Below are 21,431 nucleotides of genomic sequence, written 5' to 3'. Positions count from 1 at the left end.
TTTTTAAAACCACAACTTCTGAACTGGTTTCATATTGACCACTAATCCATTCAGTGGTTGTCTAGCTTTCAGATTAATACTGGTGCAAATCTGCATTATACCAGAAAGCTATGAAGAGAAAGAAGAATGGATGCTGGATTATTCTGTTTTGGCAAAATGAAAACAGGAACATTTGCTGGGGCTCTTGCCCCATACTCATATTCCTAAACTATGATTGTTAAGATGGTAACCCATTGACCAAGCCATGGCTTAGAGAACAGGTTTGATAGGTGAAAGAGGTCTACAAGCCTTGGACTGAATCTATAAGGCAGAAGTAGACTTCCTCTAGACTACATCTCCCATTATTCCTTGCAGTTGACCAGTCTGGTGCAGGTTAAACTTTTGGAGTCCAAACAACTTTCTACCTGGCCACATCAAGAACTAATCTTCCATGATTTTCCACAACCAAACCTGTTGAAGCCACTGAGTTTTATTTCTTCTCTCATGAGAGTTCTTAAAGGAAATTAAGATGAAACAGGTTAGAGTCTTCTACTGACCTGAACACATATTTCAACCATAAATACATGAGACATCCCATGTGCTTTTATGTATGTCTTGCCTTTATATAAATGTTCTACAAATCCCATAGGAGACTAGTAATTGAAAAGAAAACAGCAGGCTCTGTCAACTGGTTGAGAATAATTACACACAATGCAACTTAGTTTCTCCATTTCTGGCAATATTTTCTCCCAAAACGCTGCTTCCTCCATTCTTCTCTTAAAACAAAACAGATGTCCGTGCTCCTATGCTTAAAGCAGGTTTTCTTACTGAATACCCGGTCTGCTGAACACAAAAACACATAGTACAACCTTGCAAACGTTCTGCTTATAGTTGTACTTGAGAAATGTCATTCCATAAACGCATATGTGGAAGAAAAGCACTACAGACACACAAGAAAATCAGCCCGTGAAAAGTCCTTCAATATGCAATTACAACATTCCAGGTTATGAGGAATATTAATGCCCCAACAAGGCACCACCTTGATGTGGTTGTGGGAGTTGTGTACTCTGAGGAAGATGAGAGCTATACCAGAGCTTCAACGCTACTACACAGGTCTCATCAGTAGGACCAGAAGAGGAGTGGCTCAAGACCCAGTCGGGAAACCAAATGGTGGCTAGATCAAATCAGAGTGTTTACGTTTTCCTGCACAACAACAACAACCACTTTTGAACAAAATGAGCCCATATATTGTCCCAAAAGTGCTTTTTCAAGAGGCAACTGGACTTCCCTTGTTTTTCCTTGAAGATGTTTCACTTCTCATCCAAAAAGCTCCTTCAGTTCTGAACTGAAGAAGCTTCTTGGATGAGAAGTGAAATGACTTCAAGAAAAAACAAAGGAAGTCCAGTTGCTTCTTGACAAGGCACCTTGGGACAGCCATGACCTGATTGACTGAGAATCTCCAGAGTCCATATATTATTTCCTCACCAATTGGCATCTCAGGTACAGGTGTTCTTTCATTCTATTTGACAGCCTTCTTTCAATTCCTAGAATTCACCAGCCAGCCAATTTCCAGCTAGAAGAACACTCGATTAGACAATTTGGTTCAAAGGTAAGCTACCTCTGGTTCCTGCCTGTCTTTAAAATACATGTTTTTATCCATTTATTTCTACACATTTAAATTAAAGTAAAGGTAAAGGTTCCCCCGCACATGCGTGCTAGTCGTTTCCGACTCTAGGGGGCGGTGCTCATCTCCGTTTCAAAGCCGAAGAGCCAGCGCTTGTCCGAGGACGTCTCCGTGGTCATGTGGCCGGCATGACTGGACGCCAAAGGCGCACGGAACGCTGTTACCTTCCCACCGTAGTGGTCCCTATTTTTCTACTTGCATTTTTACATGCTTTCGAACTGCTAGGTTGGCAGAAGCTGGGATGAGTAGCAGGCGCTCACTCTGCTACGCGGCACTCGGGATTCTACCCGCTAAACTGCCGACCTTCTGATCGACAAGCTCAGCGTCTTAACCCACTGAGCCACCGTGCAGGCAAATTTCTATACACCTCTTATCTTTGTTTCTGATTATGCTTTTCCAACTTGGGGGGAATATACCCTACAGCTACTGGGATCACCCATGGTATGCTACCAGTTACATTCACCGCTAATGAACACAGCTGTTCTTTTAAACAAACCTTAAACAAATCTTCCATGTGTATTTGCTGATTAATGTGGATGTGAGTTTTTACGGTCTGTAGATTCGAACATTCTCACATTACAAGCAACATTTATTTCAAACGGACCGTAAGGCAACTCCATCCAAATGGTAGCTTTTTCCTGCTTTTAAATAATACCTTTGCACCCAAAAGCTAGCATCTTTTTCGAACCTGTACGGAAATTTCCACGAAATACTTCTATTGTTTCCAGTTGGAAGGTTTGAGTTCCTAACCTTCTAACTGGCATCAAACTTAGGATACAAACAGCAGCTGATGGCATCACCCAATCGATGTTGGCTATTTTTTTTTAAAAAAAAGCTAAGCCAGGTTGGATCTGGTTAATATTTGGCTGGAAATCTCAGGGCTGTAAGCTAGATGGGGAGAGAACATCTGAGAAGGTGACCCTGTTTCCCTGCATTGGCCTATAAATTCACCAGCAGTTGCACGTTACTCCAGAGAGTCTTAAAAAGAAAAAAACCTGAAATATTTTCAGCACTTCGTGTTTTCTTTGAGGTCACCCATGTACCGTGTTACATTCCAAGCCACTGTATTTGCAGGCGTGACCAAATGGGTAAACAGCAGTTAGTTTCATTAGCAACACCGAAGTCAAATTCATTAAGATTCGCTTAAGATATAAACATTCTCGTGTTTAAACTAAAGACGTTTCATAATTGTATCTGTCCTTTAAAACATTTGGCTGTCATTTTCTAAAAGTTGTTTTTTTAAAAAAAAAATAGAAACCAAACATATCAACATAGCCTGATTAGTGTAATCTTTCATTTGATGACATTATACAGTGTGTGTGTATAGATATATATGTATATATATATATATATATATATATATATATATATATATATATATATATATATATATATATATATATGTGTGTGTGTGTGTGTGTGTGTGTGTGTGTGTGTGTGTGTGTGTGTGTGTTAAGTATTTGTCAAGTCTTTTGAATCAGCCTCCCTAAATTCTTTATTAGCAATTTGAATAATTTGAATATTTTTTATATATACACACACACACACACATATATATACATATATATATACACACACACACATACACACACACACACACACACACACACACACACACACACATATATATATATATATATATATATATATATATATACACAAATATATATATATATACACACACACATATATATATATACATACACACACACACACACACACACACACACACACACACATTTATATATGGCACACAGCCCATATTCTCTGACCTCGTTGTGGTTAAGGACAAATTCTCAGGATAGATAAATATATTTACTTCTCAAGAATGACAAGAGAGCAGGGCGGTAAGTTTAATATTTAAAGCAATCAGTGTACTTAACCACACACAACTCAAAGGCCACGGTTTTTTCATTCATCAGTTCATTTATCCCGGGGAATTATTGTCAATCAAAACTGTTCACACATTCAATCCTCAGCGAGAAAATGGGAGGCACGTGTGTTGGTGAATCAGCCTCAGCTAACACATCTGCATTTGTTTTTAAGAGCTACAAGGGCAGGCGTGCTGCTCCTTCCAGATGTTTAGGTCTACACCTCTCCTAAGCCATGGTTTGTGTAGACAAAGGTCAGGAGTGACAGAAGCAAGTGCCAAGCAATTGCAGGGTGCCCCATTATCAATTCTAATCACAGGTAAGTTCCAAACAGAATTTCAAGAAATGGAAATGAAATACAGGCAGTCCTCAACTTAAAACAGTTCATTTTGCAACCGTTCAAAGTTACAACGGCACTGGAAAAAAGGGACTTTTGACTGTTTTTCACACTTACGACCATGGCAGCATCCCCAAGGTCGCATGATCCAAATTCAGGCGCTTGGCAATTGACTCATATTTGTGACGGTCGCAGCGTCCAGGGGTCACGTGATCCATTTTGGCGACCTTCTGACAAGCAAAGTCAAGAGGGAAGCCAGATTCACTTCACAACCGTGTTGCTAACTTAACAACTGCAGTGACTCACATAACAGCTGTGGCAAGAAAAGTCATAAAACGGGGCAAAATTCACCGAAAAAATGTCTCTCTTAGCAACATAAATTTTTTGGCCCAGGACTCCCTGTACAATTTCACAAGTATCCTAGAAGTGAAATACAAACACAATATAGAAGCGTATTTCACTGCTAAGAAAACGAAGAGATGGCCGTCTTCCCACTTTACAAAGGAGAGGTCTCTGCTCAAAGAACAATACGGTCCTTTTCCAGTTATTTAAAATTAAAGCCTGGGTTTGGATAAAGCCAGCATGTAACGAATCTCTTCATGGTTGACTGCGCCCTGTGAATTTGACCACCGTGGTTTGTAATTATAGGCTGTGGCTTAAGATTTATGTGAACCTAGCCACTGTGGCTGATGCCACAAACCACAGCTCAGCTCAGGACGTGTGAACAAGAGCGTCTAAGTTTCCTTAAAACGGAGACCATCTGCAAATATCATCCCAAGTTCCATTCTCGAACCAAAGAATTCATCTTCAATCATGACCAGGTAGTGAAAAGTGACGGAGCTAGCAGAAATCGCAAAAATGATTGCTTTAATTAGAGATCATCTGGGTTTCTGCTTGGAAACCACTTCTGAATTTTATTTATTTATTTATTTATTTAATTAAATTTTTATACCGCCCTTCTCCCAAGGGACTCAGGGCGGTGTACAGGGCATATAATAAAAATACAAAACTACAAAAGTTAAAATAGAATTAAATTAATGCCCACGATAAAACAATAAAATATAGCAATATTTAAAACCCAAATTAATTCCCCATCAGGCCAGGCCAGCTTGTTCAAATAGGTGGGTCTTTAACCCGCGCCGGAAGGAGCGGAGATCCGGTGCCATCCGGAGCTCCACCGGCAGCTGATTCCACAAAGCCGGGGCGCCCACAGAGAAGGCCCTCCCCCTGGGGGCCACCAGCCGACATTCTCTGACCGGAGGCACCCTGAGGAGGCCCTCTCTGTGGGAACGCACTGGGCGGAGGGGAGTTGACGCCGGCAGCAGGTGATCCCCGAGGTATTCCGGACCCATGCCATGTAAGGACTTAAAAACCATCACTAAGACCTTGAACCTCACCCGGAAGACAACTGGTAGCCAATGCAGCTCACGGAGCAAAGGTGTAACATGGGAGTACCGGGAAACTCCCAAGACAACTCTCGCGGCCGCATTCTGTACCAGTTGGAGCCTCCGAGTGGTCTTCAAGGGAAGCCCCATGTAGAGAGCATTACAGTAGTCAAGGCGAGAGGTCACGAGCGCATGAGTGACCGTACACAGGGCATCCCGGTCCAGATAGGGCCGCAACTGGCGCACCAGGCGAACCTGGGCGAAAGCCCCCCTAGTCACAGCTGCTACATGTTCTTCCAAGGTAAGTCGTGAGTCTAGGAGGACTCCCAAGTTGCGAGCCCTATCCACGGGGGGTAACAACTCACCCCCCATAGAAAGAGATGGAACATTTTGAATGTCCCGGGATGCCGGAATGTACAGCCACTCAGTCTTGTCAGGGTTGAGTTGAAGTCTGTTCCTCCCCATCCAGACCCGAACCGCCTCCAGGCAACGGGACATCACAGCGAGGGCATCACTGGGGTGGTTTGGGGTCGAAAAGAAAAGTTGGGTATCATCAGCATATTGATGATACCCAACTCCAAAACCACGAATGATCTCACCCAGCGGTTTCATATAGATGTTGAACAGGAGAGGCGAGAGAACCGACCCCTGAGGAACTCCACAAACGAGAGACCTAGGGGCCGATCTCTGCCCCCCTGCCAACACCGACTGCGAGCGTCCCAGGAGATAGGAGGAGAACCACCGAAGGACCGTGCCTCCCACTCCCAATCCCCTGAGACGCCGCAGCAAGATACCATGGTCGATGGTATCGAAAGCCGCTGAGAGGTCTAATAGGACTAGGACAGAGGAACATCCCCTATCCCGAGCCCTCCAGAGATCATTCACCAGCGCGACCAATGCCGTCTCTGTGCTGTACCCGGGCCTGAAACCCGATTGGTACGGATCCAGATAATCCGCTTCATCCAGGGCCAAAGGGAGCTGATGCGCCACCACACTCTCAACAACCTTCGCAAGAAAGCGAAGGTTGGAGACTGGACGAAAGTTGTTCAACACAGCTGGGTCCAAGGCAGGCTTCTTGAGGAGGGGTCTCACCACCGCCTCCTTCAAGACGGAGGGGAAGTTACCCTCACTCAAGGAAGCCGATATCACCGCCTGGAACCAGCCTCGTGTCCTCTCCCTAGCTGCATAAACCAGCCAGGAAGGGCACGGGTCCAATAAACATGTGGTGGAGCTCAGCCTCCCCATAATCTTTTGTGCTCCAGTCAAAAAAAAAAAAAAGAATTCTTGACTTTGGATTTACTAATTAGGCTACAGGTAGTCCTTGACTTATGACCGTAATTGAGCCCAAAATTTATGTTGTCAAGTGAGACATTTAGTGAGTTTGGACCCGTTTTATGACCTTTCTAGCCACAGTTGTTAAGTGAAGCATTGCAGTTGTTAAATTAGTAACATGGTTGTCAAGTGTGTCCTGTTTCTACATTGACTTTGCTGGTCAGAAGGTGGCAAAAGCTGTTCACGACACAAGAACACTGCAACCGTCATAAATATGAACCAGGTACCGAGCATCTCAATTTTGATGACGTGACCACAGGGATGCTGAAACGGTCATAAGGGTGAAAAATGGTTGTTAAGTCACATTTTTCAATGCAATTGTAACTTTAAATGATCACTAAATGAACTATTGTAAGTTGACTTTTTGACTCGGATGTGATTAGTGCAAAAGACACAACTGGCTAGGTTCCCAGATACACAACTCCATAGTTATAAACTGCAACACCTGAACTCATAAGAGGCTGAACTACAATCAAGTAAACGCAACTGAACGGAACTCCACTGTGAGTTAGTGCAATGTGTGAACCCATTATTGGAAACAACAGCAAGACAAATAAAAGTGTGGAGAAGCTGTAAGGGATAAGCTGTGAAGTGCATACAGGTAGTCCTTGTTTAAGGACCATAATTGGGACCAGCTACTTGACTGTTAAAGCAAAGTCGTCGGAAGGGAAACGCCAACGATGCTTGGAATGATCAGACTTCAGGTTTCCTTTGCTTTGCGAAGCAGCGAAAGCCGAAAATACAATAATAGATTGTAAACTTACTTCATCACTGTCCTAAACGCAAACAGTTGCTAAATAAGGAAGTCACTAAATGAGGACTACCTGTAATGCACATCAACACAGTCAAGAACCCATCTGGTCAGTTAAAGAGGACTCGCTCAAACCAATAAGCTAAATTTAAGAGGTACCCTAGGTCCTCAAACTTTTGGGCACCAGGGACCGGTTCTGTGGAGAGAGGTTTTTCTGCGGACCGGAGGGGGCGTGATTTTGTGTGCTGCCTGCATCCCGCAGATGGGGCTTTGCTTGTTTGTGCGGACCGGTTGCTGACATGCCACGGCCCGGTACCGGTCCATGGACTGGGGGTTGGGGACCCCTGCCCTAGAAAGCAACCCAGCCAGTGGCGTAGCGTGGGTTGTCAGCACCCGGGGCAAGCACCCGGCCGCTGCACTGTCCCTCCCCCAGATAGTCCCTCGCTCTCTCTCCGCACCGCACCGCACGCCTGGCACCCCCCCCTCCACAGTGGGCGGCGACCCGGCGGCTCGGATCGGATTTGCACAGCCAGCACTGCAGTGAGAGAGAGTGAGCCAGGCAGGGGCAGAGAGCTGCGAGTGTGAGCACGCCCCCCCAGATGTTGCGCCCAGTGCGGCCGGCCCCCCCTGCACCCCCCACACTACGCCACTCAACCCAGCTCCTTCAACTGGTTGATTTTCTCCACCCCAGTGAGATATTTATAGTCCCACAAGAAATGGCCAGCTCACAATCAACCCACTTCACTTTTTTTTAAACCATCTCCTCGGCTGCCTGGCATAATGCCAGCCTAGATAGACCTCAGCACTGTCACGCCCTTGACCAAGTATGTTGAAGGCACCCGAAGGAACCCCACTGCTATCAGTCACTTATCTGAAATGGTATAGGTTTTCCTGCTTGAGCAGGGGGCTGGACTAGAAGACCTCCCAGGTCCCTTCCGGCTCAGTTCTATTCTATTTATGGGTCAGAACGCAGCTTGACCGGTGCCAAAGTGAAAACCCACAAAGGACAAAGACCTCGAGATTAGCAAGCTTGGCATGACCCATGCTTTTTTTTTTCTTCTTCTATCCTAAGTTGGCATGATTTTAGTTTGCTTGCTATCTTAAGTGCTTGGCTGAAAAAAAAATGCCATTCTGCTTTCTGACCAGAGAACAAGCTGGAAACTTTGCCTCAAGAGGTCAGAGCCTCCCGCAGTTTTTTCCACATCAATTACATCACCTCCCAGTTCAAGGAGGGAAGGGTAAAAATAAAGGCCGTAGAGGAGAATTTTGGATTTTTTTTCTCATGTCCTGCTTGACCCAGGGCAGAAAGCCCAGTTAGACAACCCATCGGTACCCCTTGAATCCCCGAGAGCCAAGTTTTACTCTTGGCTACAGATTGAAACTTTCTAAAATAATTACACCAAGTTTCTAGTGGCCAGAGTCAAAAATACTGTCAAAATCTCATTCTCCCCCCCCGCTGCCCCCCCAGTGTTTCTGGACCATGAATTGTACAGTTTACAATTCCAGGATTCCAGTGAAAACCTGCAGCGACAGCTATTGGAATGTCCCTTGTCTATGAAACAGAAACACCTCAATCCAGCTTCTTGCCAAACCTCAGGAGCAATCGACAGGCAGCTATTGGAATGTCCATTATCTATGAAATCAAAAATACCTCCGTTCAGGTTCTTGCCAAACATCACAAGGAACTGACAGGCTTTGATTTGCAGAAAGGAGGGAGATTTCCATCTTTAAGGATGGCCTGAGGCCGGCTTTGTATCTTTAACCTTTGATCTTTTACCAGTGAGAACACCTAAAAGAGCTCTGCCCTGCAATTGTCGGCTCTGACAGCAAGCAGCCTGGAAGAAGCGGAGATATTCTGGAGCATTATCTTTGGATTAGGCCCAGGATTAAATTACGCCCAGAATTGTAGAAGAACTATACAGTCAGTCCTCAGACCGTTTGAACTTACAACAGCATGACTAAAAAACTGACTTGTGATCGTTTTTTCACACTGATGACCGCTGCATCCTCCTCCATGGTCACGTGATCAGAATTAGGATCCTTGGCAACTGGTTCCTCTTTACGACGGCTGCCGTGTCCTGGGGTCATGTGAATCACGGTTTGCCACCTTCTGACAAGTAAAGTCAATGGGGGAAGCCAGATTCACTTAACAACGGTGTTCCTGACTTAACAACTGCAGTGATTCACTTAACAGCTGTGGCCAGAAAGATGGTAAAAGGGGCAAAATTTATTGAAGTACTGTCTCCCTTAGCAGCAGAAATTTGGGGCTCAATTGTGGTCGTAGGTTGAGGACTTACAATGGATGGGAACTAATCAAGAGAAACGTGACCTGGAATTAAGGAGAAACTTCCTGACAGTGAGAACAATTAACCAGTGGAACTACTTGCCTCCAGAAGTTGTGAATGCTCCAACACTGGAAGTTTTTAAGAAGAGACTGGACAGCCACTTGTCTGAAATGGTATAAGGTCTCCTGCTTGAGCAGAGGGTTGGACTAGAAGACCTCCAAGGTCCCTTCCGGCTCTATTCTGATTCTGACTGCTTGCATTTGTCTATGATAGCCAAAACTCAAGAGGAATTTGTTAGAACTTTACAAACCAACATTTTTAAAAGATGCATTTAAAGAAAGCTTGTTTGTAGGAGTGCAACCCTTGCTGGACAGTTGTCATTTGGTCTTGCAAGCAAACATTTCTCAAACCACCACCCCCTCCACCCCCCTGTATTCTGATGCAGCTCAGTTTCCAATGACTCTTCAAATAGTCTTTCCTGAAATTATAGTAGAGATATTTGTGAGTTCACATTATTGCCCCCCAAAAAGACTGATGTGTGTCTGGCACGATTTATCTGCACTTGCTTCACATACCTGAACTCAACTCCAAGAGGAAGTGATCTTTGACAGCTGTGCATGGTTTTTTTTAAAAAAAACACCTCTGAAATTAAATATGAAAGTAACTGCAATAAACAAAGGTCTGTTCAGCCAGGCTGGATTCCTATATTTTCCCAGGCCAAAATTGGTTAAATCCTGATTTATTGGATAAACCAGTGTTTGGTTGGATTTATGTTACAAACTGAGTCGTAAATCATTGATAATGATTAAGACTGGGTCCACATAACCTATTAAAAGAAAGCCAAGCAAAACCCACATGATGACTTAGGACAGGATAACCCAACCTTGGCAACTTTAAGATGCATAGACTTCAGCTCCCAGAATTCTCCAGCCAGCACAGTTGAGTGGGGAATTCTGGGAGTTGAAATCCATGTGTCTTAAAGTTGTCAAGGTTGAGAAACCCGAGTTTAGGGCAATGGATGAAGGCTTTCACTCTCCATTATGTATGCACAGTAGCCAGAACGTCAAGAAGGATTAGAGATTCCAAAACAATTAAAGAAAAACAAATACAAAGACAGTAACAGTAACCTTATTATGAACATATAACCTTGCCACTATGGGAGGGAAAGAAAAGGGGGGGGCAGCCACAAACTTTCAATAACTTCAGGAGAAATAAGCAAGAAACACATTAATAAAGAGAGAAGCACAACTGGGGTGGAGAGGAGAATTAAGGATAGTGTATTTGCTCCACATCTCCTGTTGTGAAGGAAGACCACCAGTTCTAGTCAATTTCTATTTGTAAAGTGCATAGAAAACAAAGCTAACTTTTGCCAAACTAGTTACAAACTATTTGGACAGCCGTTATACGATGTAACAAAGAGCAAAAGCTTTAAATAACAGTACATTTTAAACTTTTAAACTTGGCAACTTTTAAGATTTCATTTCCCAGAAAGCTGGGTAGGAGATTCTGGGAGTTGTGGTCCACACATCTGAAACTTTGCCAACTTTGCAGAGTAGAGTAGAGTAGAGTAGAGTAGAGTAGAGTAGAGTAGAGTAGAGTAGAGTAGAAGGAATGAAGAATAGAATAGAATAGAATAGAATAGAATAGAATAGAATAGAATAGAATAGAATAGAATAGAATAGAATAGAATAGAATAGAATAGAATAGAACCTGAAAGGGACCTTGGAGGTCTTCTAGTCTAGCCCCCTGCTCAAGCATTGAGTTTAAATAACCAACACAAGTTATTGGCAATCTTTGTTTAAAGCAGCCAGGAAAATGATCTGAATTCTGTCGCTGGATTGTAGATTTGTCTACTAACCAGAGTTCTGGGTTTTAAAAGAGGATTACTTTTAAAAAGAAAGGTGGAAGACACACTGAAAAAAGACAGCACAGGAGCCTACAAAGTCCATTTAAGGTGTCAGACAAAAAAAAATCAATGAAACACATTAATAGCAACCATTGACTTATAGTAGGCATGTTAAAATCCCAGAAATGCTAAGTTGGTAAAATGCCAGGAAAAGAGGATTTTTATTTTTTTATTTTTTTAGTAAGTGCTGAAAAGACAGTACAGAGAGCATTAGGCAAAACATTTTGGGGACGGTATCCCCCAAAATGGTGCAACTACTGAGAACCCTTTCTTTTCTTTGTAGAAAAATGTCCACTTTCATTAGCTGGAGGTCTCCAGGGAAAAATCTAATCTTAAAAGTTTGATCAATTATGCATCCTTTACAGCAGGGGTCCCCAACACCCACCCACTCCCGTTCCGTGGACTAGTACCAGGCCGCAGTATGCCAGCAACCGGTCCACACAAACAAGCAAAGCCCCCTCCGTGGGATGCAGGCAGCACACAAAACCAGGCCCCCTTCAGTCTGTGGAAAAACCTCTCTCCACAGAACCAGTCCCTGGTGCCCAAAAGGTTGGGGACCTCTGCTTCACAGTCTCCCTCTTTTGAATTAAATGTATTTATCTTTCTTTCAGTTCTGATCTTTTGGGCAAGGTTTCTGTTTTCTGAAGTCACAACTCTCTTTGGTAATTTTCTTAGGAAGGGGACTGGGAATTTCAGAAGGAATTGGGTTGGTAGGCAAATTTGGGTGAAAGGGTCGGCCCCCTTGATCAAATGCAGAAGCCTTATCGTCCACATCTGACTGACAGAGGGAGGTTCCCGCACTAGATATAAAGGACTTGTTAGTCTCTTTCTAGCAAAACATTTTGGCATTCCTGATTGAAAAGCGCATCAAGATAATATCTTGTTAAAGGAATGCGAGGAATTCTCAGGAAGGCTAGAATGGGATCCATAACGCATTACAACGGTGTTTTTCAAGCTTGGCAAGACTAAGGTGTGTGGAATTCAACTCCCAGAATTCCCCAGCCAGCTATGTTGAAGGCCACACAAGGTAGGCTTGTCAAGGTAAAGAGAAGTGTTCATCTTCAAGAAACACCCAGTTTGGATGCCTCTCTGATCACTGGCACTGAAAATCATGCCAAACTCTAAAGTTGAAGACTTAGGAAGGCAGCAAAGAGAACTGTGTTGTTTGGGGACCAGACCATCTCACACTGTGTGAAGTCGTACAGTGCATAAAGCCACAATGTTGCTTGTGGCTTAGCACCTTGAGTGAATCCAGCCAAGTGTGACTTATTCAACAAATAAGTCCACAAAATATGACCTAGTTCAGGGGTAGGCATGGCTGGCTCAGGAATTCTGGGAGTTGAAATCCACGAGTCACAAAAGAGCCAAGGTTGCCTACCCATGACCTAGTTTGATGGGCAAAGCCAGTCACTGTGAAAATTGGGGATCAGAAATGGTGATGAGTCAGAAGCAACCAAGACCAGGTTTGGCTGCTTCACACTCAAGAGATATTGAGAATTATGTTAAATTAACTCTAGTTTAATCGACTATCTGTTTCAAGGGGACTGATGTTTTCTTTAGCAGAGACCCTTTCCGAAAAAGAACTTAGTACGAGAAGCAAATTATCCATTTTCAACGTTATCTAGACGTCTAGGTAAATTTTCAGATTCCATTTGACTTAAACTCTTAAGTCTCGTTTCTATATATCTCCCCAAAGATTCCTTTCCGATTTCCCTTTCTGGCAGCTGGAGTTCAGTTTGCAAAAAAAAAAAAAACCCGGACCAAACCTTCTTACTGGTGATAACACAGACGCCAGCCTGCACCTTCCCATTTTATTTTCTTGCATTTTCACAATTGTCTGTTGTCTTTTCTTGTGGTGCAAAAGCCCTGGTGGGTGCCTGCAAATCTATACTCCAGGCAAAAGCGGGACACAGACATTGTAAATCGAATGATGCCTTGGTGGAGCAGTGGGCTAATGCCTCCTCAAGTAACACCAGCTGCCTGCAATTAGTGCAGGTTCGAGTCCCACCAGGCTCAAGGTTGACTCAGCCTTCCATCCTTCCGAGGTAGGTAAAATGAGGACCCAGATTGTTGGGGGCAATAAGCTGACTTTGTAATAATGCCGCTTGGGGGGGGGGCGAAAGCCCTAATAAGCAGGCATATACATAGAATGAAGGCTATTGCTAAGCACATTGATTTGTGCTTAGATTGTAAGCCACCCTGAGTCTTCGGAGAAGGGCAGGATATACATGGGATTAAAAAAAAAATCCCACCAGGCTCAAGGTTGACTCAGCCTTCCATCCTTCCGAGGTAGGTAAAATGAGGACCCAGATTGTTGGGGGCAATTAAGCTGACTTTGTAATAATGCCGCTTGGGGTGTGTGTGTGAAAGCCCTAATAAGCAGGCATATACATAGAATGAAGGCTATTGCTAAGCACATTGATTTGTGCTTAGATTGTAAGCCACCCTGAGTCTTCAGAGAAGGGCGGGATATAAATGGAATTAAAATAAATAAAATAAATAAATAAATAAAGATTGTGCTTTATTTTACGTGGGAATATAATCCCAACTCTGTTGGCATTCCAGAGGATCAGAAATATCTGTTCTCCTGAGCCTTGAATGGCTGGAAGCTCTTCTTGGAGGTTAGATGGTGGGATCTATTTCGTCATTTTCTTGTTCTTTTTCTTCTTCTTCTGTTCTGGTCTGGCTTTCCTGTTTTTTATTATACAGGTAGTCCTCCACTTACAACAGTTCATTTAAAGACCGTTTAAAGTTACAACAGCCCTGGAAAAACTGACGTATGACCGTTTTCCAGACTTATGACCATTACAGCATCCCTGTGGTCACGTGATCCAAATTCAGACACTTGGCAACTGACTCCCATTTATGACGGTCGCAGCGTCCCCCAGGGATCCCGGGATCCCCTTTTGCGACTTTCTGACAAGCAAATTCAGTGGGGAAGCCAGATTCCCTTGACAGCCGTGTTACTAACTGAACAACCGCAGCGATTCACTTAACAACTGTGGCAAGAAAGGTCGCAAGATGGGGCAAAACTCTCTTTGCAAATGTTTCACTTAACACCAGAAACGCTGGGCTCAGTTGCAGTCATAAGGATTACCTGCATTGTTTTTCTTCTGTTTTATTTCCTCTATTCCATTTTATTTTATTTTATTTTATTTTATTTTAATTCCATTTATATCCCGCCCTTCTCCGAAGACTCAGGGCGGCTTACAAGCTTAAAAAGGTAAAGTAAAGTTTCCCCCGCACATGCGTGCTAGTCGTTTCCAACTCTGGGGGCCGGTGCTCATCTCCGTTTCAAAGCCGAAGAGCCAGCGCTTGTCCGAGGACGTCTCCGTGGTCATGTGGCCGGCATGACTAGACGCCAAAGGCGCACGGAGCGCTGTTACCTTCCCACCGTAGTGGTCCCTATTTTTCTACTTGCATTTTTACGTGCTTTCGAACTGCTAGGTTGGCAGGAGCTGGGACGAGTAACAGGCGCTCACTCTGTTACGCGGCGCTCGGGATTCGACCTGCCAAACTGCCGACCTTCAGATCGACAAGCTCAGCGTCCTAACCCACTGAGCCACCGCCTCCCTTTTACAAGCTTAGCAGTAGCCTTCATTTCTATGTATATGCCTGCTTACTAGGGCTTTCACACACACCCCAAGCGGCATTATTACAAAGTCAGCTTATTGCCCCCAACAATCCGAGTCCTCATTTTACCTACCTCGGAAGGATGGAAGGCTGAGTCAAGCTTGAGCCTGGTGGGACTCGAACCTGCACTAATGGCAGGCAGCTGGTGTTACTTCAGGAGGCATTAGCCCACTGTTTTCTTGTGTTCTAGTCTGACTTTCTTGTTTTTTATTATATTGTTTTTTTTCTGTTGGGGTGTCCCAGGAGCCACCCAGAATCATTTGGAGTTGAGATGCATCAAATTGAGTCAAATGAATTAAACCAACACCCTAACCCTCCCTCCCTCTTTGACTGTGGCTGATCCTAACAGTATCTAAATTTGCAGCAAAATATTCTCATGGATAGTCTTCCTCCCGAGAGCCTCAATTTCAGGTAGTCCTCGGCTCACAACCCTTGGTTTTGTTTCGTGACCGTTCGAAATGACAGCACAGAAAAAAAGTGACTTACAACCAGTCCTCGCTCCTATGACCGTTTGCTGCATTCCCTCTGGTCACACGCTCAAAATTCAGCCACTTGGCCACGCAGCATCTTGGGATTGCTGTTTGCGACCGTTCGAGCCGCTTCTGACAAGCTGGGTTCATTTCACGAGCTCATGCTTCACTTAAGAGCTGCAGTGATGTGCTTAACAATCACGGCAAAAAAAAAGGTCCTAAAATTGGATGCAACTCATTTAACGACCGCCTTGCATAGCAATTCCCAATTGTGGTCGTACGTTGAGGACTGCCAGGAGTGAGCCATGCTTCTTTTCAGGTTATGATGTTGAATCTCCCATCCCAGTTAAACTTGCAGTTGGGCATTTCCTAACTTCACCCGCAAAGAGCTACACTTCTGAAATGAATCCACTTGGGATTTGAGAGAGTCAGTTTGGTCTAACGGTTAACGCACCAGGCTCCCCACATAGTCATGAAAGTCGGCTGGGTGACTTTGGGCCAATCACCTGGAGGCTGTGAGTTCTAATCCTGCCTGAGGCATGAAAGCCAGCTGGGTGACTGGCCCCCCCTCTCTCTTTGTCTCTCTCTCTCTGTCTGTCTCTCTCTCTCAGCTCACCTCACCTCACAGGATTGTTGTTGTGGGGAAAATAATAGGAGGAAGATGTATTAGACATGTTTGCCGCCTTGAGTTATTCGTAAAAATAATGAAGGTTTGGAAATAATCTATAAAAATCCACTCTACGGGGCTGCTGATGCATGGCAACCCTCCCTCTCCATCTCATCTCTCTCCCTCTTTTTAAATAGCCTCTCTGTGAATCAAATCCATAATAATGCTTCAAGGGAACGCAGCAGGCAGATAAATTCCATGCAGCACTGTGTGTATTTTACACAAGACACGTCAGACACTAAGCCATTGCTAATGCAGGTAAATTGGTTTAATGTAACCACCAGGGCTTTTTTTTTCTCATAGAACGCTCAGAACGGAGTTCCGGCACCTTTTTTGGATGGAACTTTGTAGGGTAGGCAAGGCGGGTTGTATGACATGTGTGAGTTCCGGCACCTTTTTCTTTTACAAAAAAAAAAAAAAGCACTAGTAATCACCGATTATAACAACTCAGTTCCTAACGCAGGACATCAATGAGTTCACAAGAGAGCAGAAACTGAAAGAGAGTATCTTAAACTTTATAAATACTCCAGGCATCTGGCTGATCTCGGGACTCCACTCTGCCACCTTCTCTACTTCTGACCCGCCAAGAACCAGAACCGGGAGCCCCTCTCTATGTATGCACCATTTTGGAATCCAATTCCTACTCGTACTATCATAGCCTGAAGGGGAAAGGGAGTGACCCCCAAAGCATCCAACTGTTGGGGTGGGGGGCAAAAGCCACACCTGGCCTTTGAACAGCACCTCTTGAGCTGCTTTCCTTAAACCCGAGGGGGCACAGATTATGTGTGTGTGTGTGACCTACGTTTAAGTAGACCCCAATGTCAATCAAGTGACTATTTCAGCACTTTTGTTGTGCCTGCAACTATTTTTTCCCCACCCTCTTGGTTGCATTCAGCACCGGAGGAAGTCGGCAACAACTTGAAAAAGGTGCCCTGAGGATACAGCCAAGGTTTGTATGAGAAACGCAGCCTGGGCAATGCAGCTTCTTCCCTACAGATATCTTACAGAGTATCAACACCCCTATAGAAATATTCGAAGGCAAAGGAACTGGTTTATGCTCAGCTCTGTCCCTCAGTCTTATGGACAAACACATACCTTTCCTGTCAGAGGTGCTATATCCTTCGCTCACGTCTATGCTTCGCTTAAGATGCAGAGGTCCCCAACCTTGGCAACTTTTAAGACTTGTGGACTTCAACTCCCAGAATTCTGAGAGTTGAAGTCCACAAGTCTTAAAAGTTACCAAGGTTGGCTTAAGAGGCCAGTCTGCCATACATTGGTGTGAAGGGGAGCTGAGGGGTGTGTGTGTGTGGGGGGGGGGAAAGAGAGACTTAGAGGGGGGAACCTGCAAGCAAGATACAGGAAACCGAAAATGATAGTTGTGTCCTCTGGAGACATCTCAAGGCCGTGATCCTGGGAATGGAATGTAGCACCTAGCCATCTACCAACCACGATGGGGAAGATGGGGAAGACCGTTACCAAAACATCTTCTCCAAATGCAACTAGACAATGGGAAGATAACAATGGGGGGGAGTTTAACCTACGGATTTTCTCCACACTCAAACTTTAGTTCTGGCTTCACATTACTGTAACCACTTGGCTTTCAGTAAAACTAACCTTTCCGCTTCAAATGGACTGGAGCACGGTTCTTTCCTAAAGGCCCACTGACACGTCCACTCAATTTTGTGCAGAGTTCCCAATTTCAAGTATTGGTGACACACACACCAGGGACAACTCATTTCTGCACTCTTAGCAGTGTACCAGGATCAACAAAGCAGGTGTTACAAACAAACCAGCATTGAAAAAAGCCGAAGAAAAAGAACTCACGTTTTTACAAACTGCACAAGTGGGATACAGAGTCCTCTCCCCTTTTCTAATGTTAGGAATTTACACTTTATTATGCGCTCAAATTATGCAGAGTAGATAGTTACACAAAGAACGAATTAATTTTGTCCCCACCCACACCCCCATCCCAAACTCTGGGAATTTTAGTTCAGAGCAGATGGCAAACTGAATGGAGTAGTTTGTCAGCAACTTCACATTACTTTTATTAAAAGTTAGAGGCCCGCTCAATTTATTGAGGTTGACGTCTGAATTAACATGCACTAAGTCAGTTATTACACCAGATGGAAACTCTTGCAGGGAATGGAGCATTATGGAATAAGTTGTCCAACAGTTTAGTTATCATTCAGCAAAGGAATTTCCCTAACGTCCCAGAAAACAATTAAAGAAATTATGTCTGAACAGAATTAAAATTAGTTCATTTTGATTTGTCTTCACAGGAGCTCAAGTTTGGGGTTGAGGTTCCCTTTATCTGCCCACAGCCAACAAATATACATTATTTCGATAACATGTAAGACATGGGACAAAGTTATTTGCCCTAAATGACAAACACAAGTTTATAGCCAAGGCTTACGCCTTGAATGGGGAAGGGGAAACAAAACTTGTTAAGGAGTAACTAAGGATTGTTAAAGCATCTCAGTCTGTGGTCCCAATCTAAGAAAAAAAAATACATTAATAAACCGGTCCCATAAAATAAGATGACTAATTTCCCATTCATGTCATTAGATATTTAGGGGAAAGGTGCAAGACAAACATCTGGCTGAGTTTTCATTACTGAGAATAAATAAACAAGAGTTCACTACAGATATTGGACCAAAAGGGATTTCAAACACGCATAGCTGCATTGTAGCCCATCATTCTGCTTTCCATAATGAGCCTGGCAATTAAACACTACCTTAAAAGGAGAGATAGCATTAGTTAATAATACATATTGTGTCAAAGGGGGCATGTTAATAAACAACAACTAGGCAAAAGGAGAAAATAACTATTTTGACAATTTTCGTGCAAGGGGGAAGAAGAACACAATTAAGAGGGTGGGAGGAGAGATTAAACAGCTGGTGAAGTACACATTTTGTAGGTTCCAAGGAGTGGACACATTTTTCTCTAACCCTACCACCGCTACCTCCAAGCCTGAGCCATCACAGCGCTAACGTCCACTGGTGTTTGTGTCATCAGTGGGTCATAAAGAGAAGGCACGGATTTGCTAACCCTACAAGGACCGGATGCAATTTCATTCCATCTACCCACTTCTCAAGAAGTCTAAATTTTACCAACCACCAGAAAGTGGAAAAAGAAGAATACAGCCCATTTAATGTTCATATTTAGGGGCAGGAGGGGACAGAAAAGTGCCATGTTTTGTTTCAGCTCCCACTTCACACACACACACCCCAAATGGACTTTTCCAAAGTTTGCACTTTCCCTCCAGCAGCCGTTCTGATGGGGAAGAAGCTACATTTGTGCGGGGATGCAGACAGTCCCGCCACCCACCCACCCACCTGCCTGTCCTATTACACACACACAGAACAAACGGCACCCCTTTTTTTTTTAAGGCCACCGTCTCCATCTTACGGAAGGGGATCTTAACACCCTGGCAAACTGTGGGAAAAGGAAAGGGGTTGAGATCCGAGGGCTGCCACCCCTCACATCCTCACTATCTGGATCCGGCAAGGCAGGGCCACCTGCCCCCCCCCCACACACACACAGAGCCCATGCCTTCACTTTCACTTACTAGAAAAGCCACTGGGAGAGAGTAGATTTTGCACAGAAGGGAGTTAGACAAAACTACCCTTGCCTTTGTTTGATAAGGACATTCCCGGGAGAGGAGGCTGGAGAAGGAGGGGTGTGTGTGTGTGGAGAGATAAGGACCCTGTGCCCTGATGCGGCCACCTGAAGGAGCCAGTTATAGGTGGGTGAGGGGGGGTGCAGCCCTCCCCATCTCTCCCGCGGCTCTTTGCCCTTCTAGTCTCCCCGGCGCAACCCAAGCCACTCAGCTCCAATCTGTGCGCCTTACGAACCCGGGACCCCCGGACCCGTCCCTTCTTCCCAATCCCTCCAGCCTTATTCTTCTCCCCCCACCCCACCCCACCCCACCTCCACGCCGGCTTTTCCACTCCCTGGGACCCCGCAGAGGCGCGAGGGCAGGCTCCGACCCGTTCCCGCGCCCCCTCCCCTTTCCCAGCCTTCCTTGCATCCGCTCGCCCCGGAGCCTATTTTTAAAACCAACTTTTGCCCAACTTTTCCGGGGTCCGCAGCCCGCGCCTTGGCAGGTCCCCCACCCCACCCCGGGAGGCGAAAGTTTCTTCTCGTTCTCCCCGCACCCCCGCCGGCTCCAGCTCGGGCTCAGCCCCACCCGGGCGGCTCGGCTTCGCCTGCTACCCCCACCCCCACCACCACTCCGCTCTCCCCTCCGGGGGCGTCCGAAGGGAGCCGAGCAAGACCCACCGCAGCCTGGGCGTCCCAAGCGCCGAGTCCCAGGGCGAGCAGCAAGAGGAGGCGACGGGCGGCCGGGCGCAGCTTCATTCTCCACCTCCTGCAGGAGCCCAGCAGCCTCGCCGGAGCTGACCCAGCCTTCGCCCACCCCCCCAAAAAAAAGAAAAAAGGGGAAAAAAAAGAAAAGCAGAGGAGGATGGGGTGGGCAAGGAATGGGCAGGGCTGGGCCGGGCAAGCGGCTTTGGGCGCCCGCCTCCGCGCCCGCCTCTGCCTCCGCCTTCGCTCGGGTGCGCCCCCCCCCCACCTCTCTCTCTCTCTCTCTGGGGACTACTTTGCCTTCCTCTCGCCGCCCGCCCTCGGCCCGGATTCATGCGCCGCCCGGTCGGCTTGCCTGCGCCGCTGGCGGATGGGATTTGGAGTTCCCGCGGCGGACCCGGGGCGCAAGCCGCTTGTTGGGCCACCAACAGTTCCGTCTGAGTTGAATTTTTAAAAAGGAAGGGAGGGAGGAAGGAAGGAAGGAAGGAAGGAAGGAAGGAAGGAAGGAAGGAAGGAAGGAAGAGAAAACTTTTTCCCCCATCTTCCCCCCCCCGTTGCTTGCTAGTTTCGTTGCGCGAAGCCGTGGTTAGTTTAGGCTGGGCTAACCTGCCTTGCCTTGCGTTTCATCGGGAAACCTTTAGAGGGGTTTTACGCGGACTTTGGGGGGACTCGTGGGGGTGGGGCGCGTTCTGGCCCTTGTAGCTTGAGCCGCAGACAAACAAGCGGTTCTAGAAACTCAACCCGGGTTAGTTCCTTTCGGTAACTAGTAAATTATGAACCAGCGGGAGATTCCGAGAACTTGCCGGAGGAATAAAAAAGTTGGTTT

General features: G+C 45.4%; 1 protein-coding gene across 1 annotated transcript in view; it reads right to left on the bottom strand.

Annotated features, from left to right (window-relative positions):
• The window catches only part of COL4A5 (collagen type IV alpha 5 chain), a 129,146-nt gene extending 108,057 nt beyond the window's left edge, over positions 1 to 21,089 (bottom strand). The window contains 1 exon segment of the mRNA XM_083372300.1: positions 20,582 to 21,089. Within this exon segment, the coding sequence (XP_083228426.1) occupies positions 20,582 to 20,659 (78 nt within the window). The 5' untranslated portion in view covers positions 20,660 to 21,089.
• Positions 21,090 to 21,431: the final 342 nt, after the last annotated feature.

Source organism: Vipera ursinii (genome assembly GCF_947247035.1).
Source record: "Vipera ursinii genome assembly, chromosome: 12".
In the NCBI taxonomy this organism is placed as follows: Eukaryota; Metazoa; Chordata; class Lepidosauria; order Squamata; family Viperidae; genus Vipera; species Vipera ursinii.
Note: the sequence above shows the minus strand (reverse complement) of the source record. Positions and strands in the feature narration are given on the sequence as shown.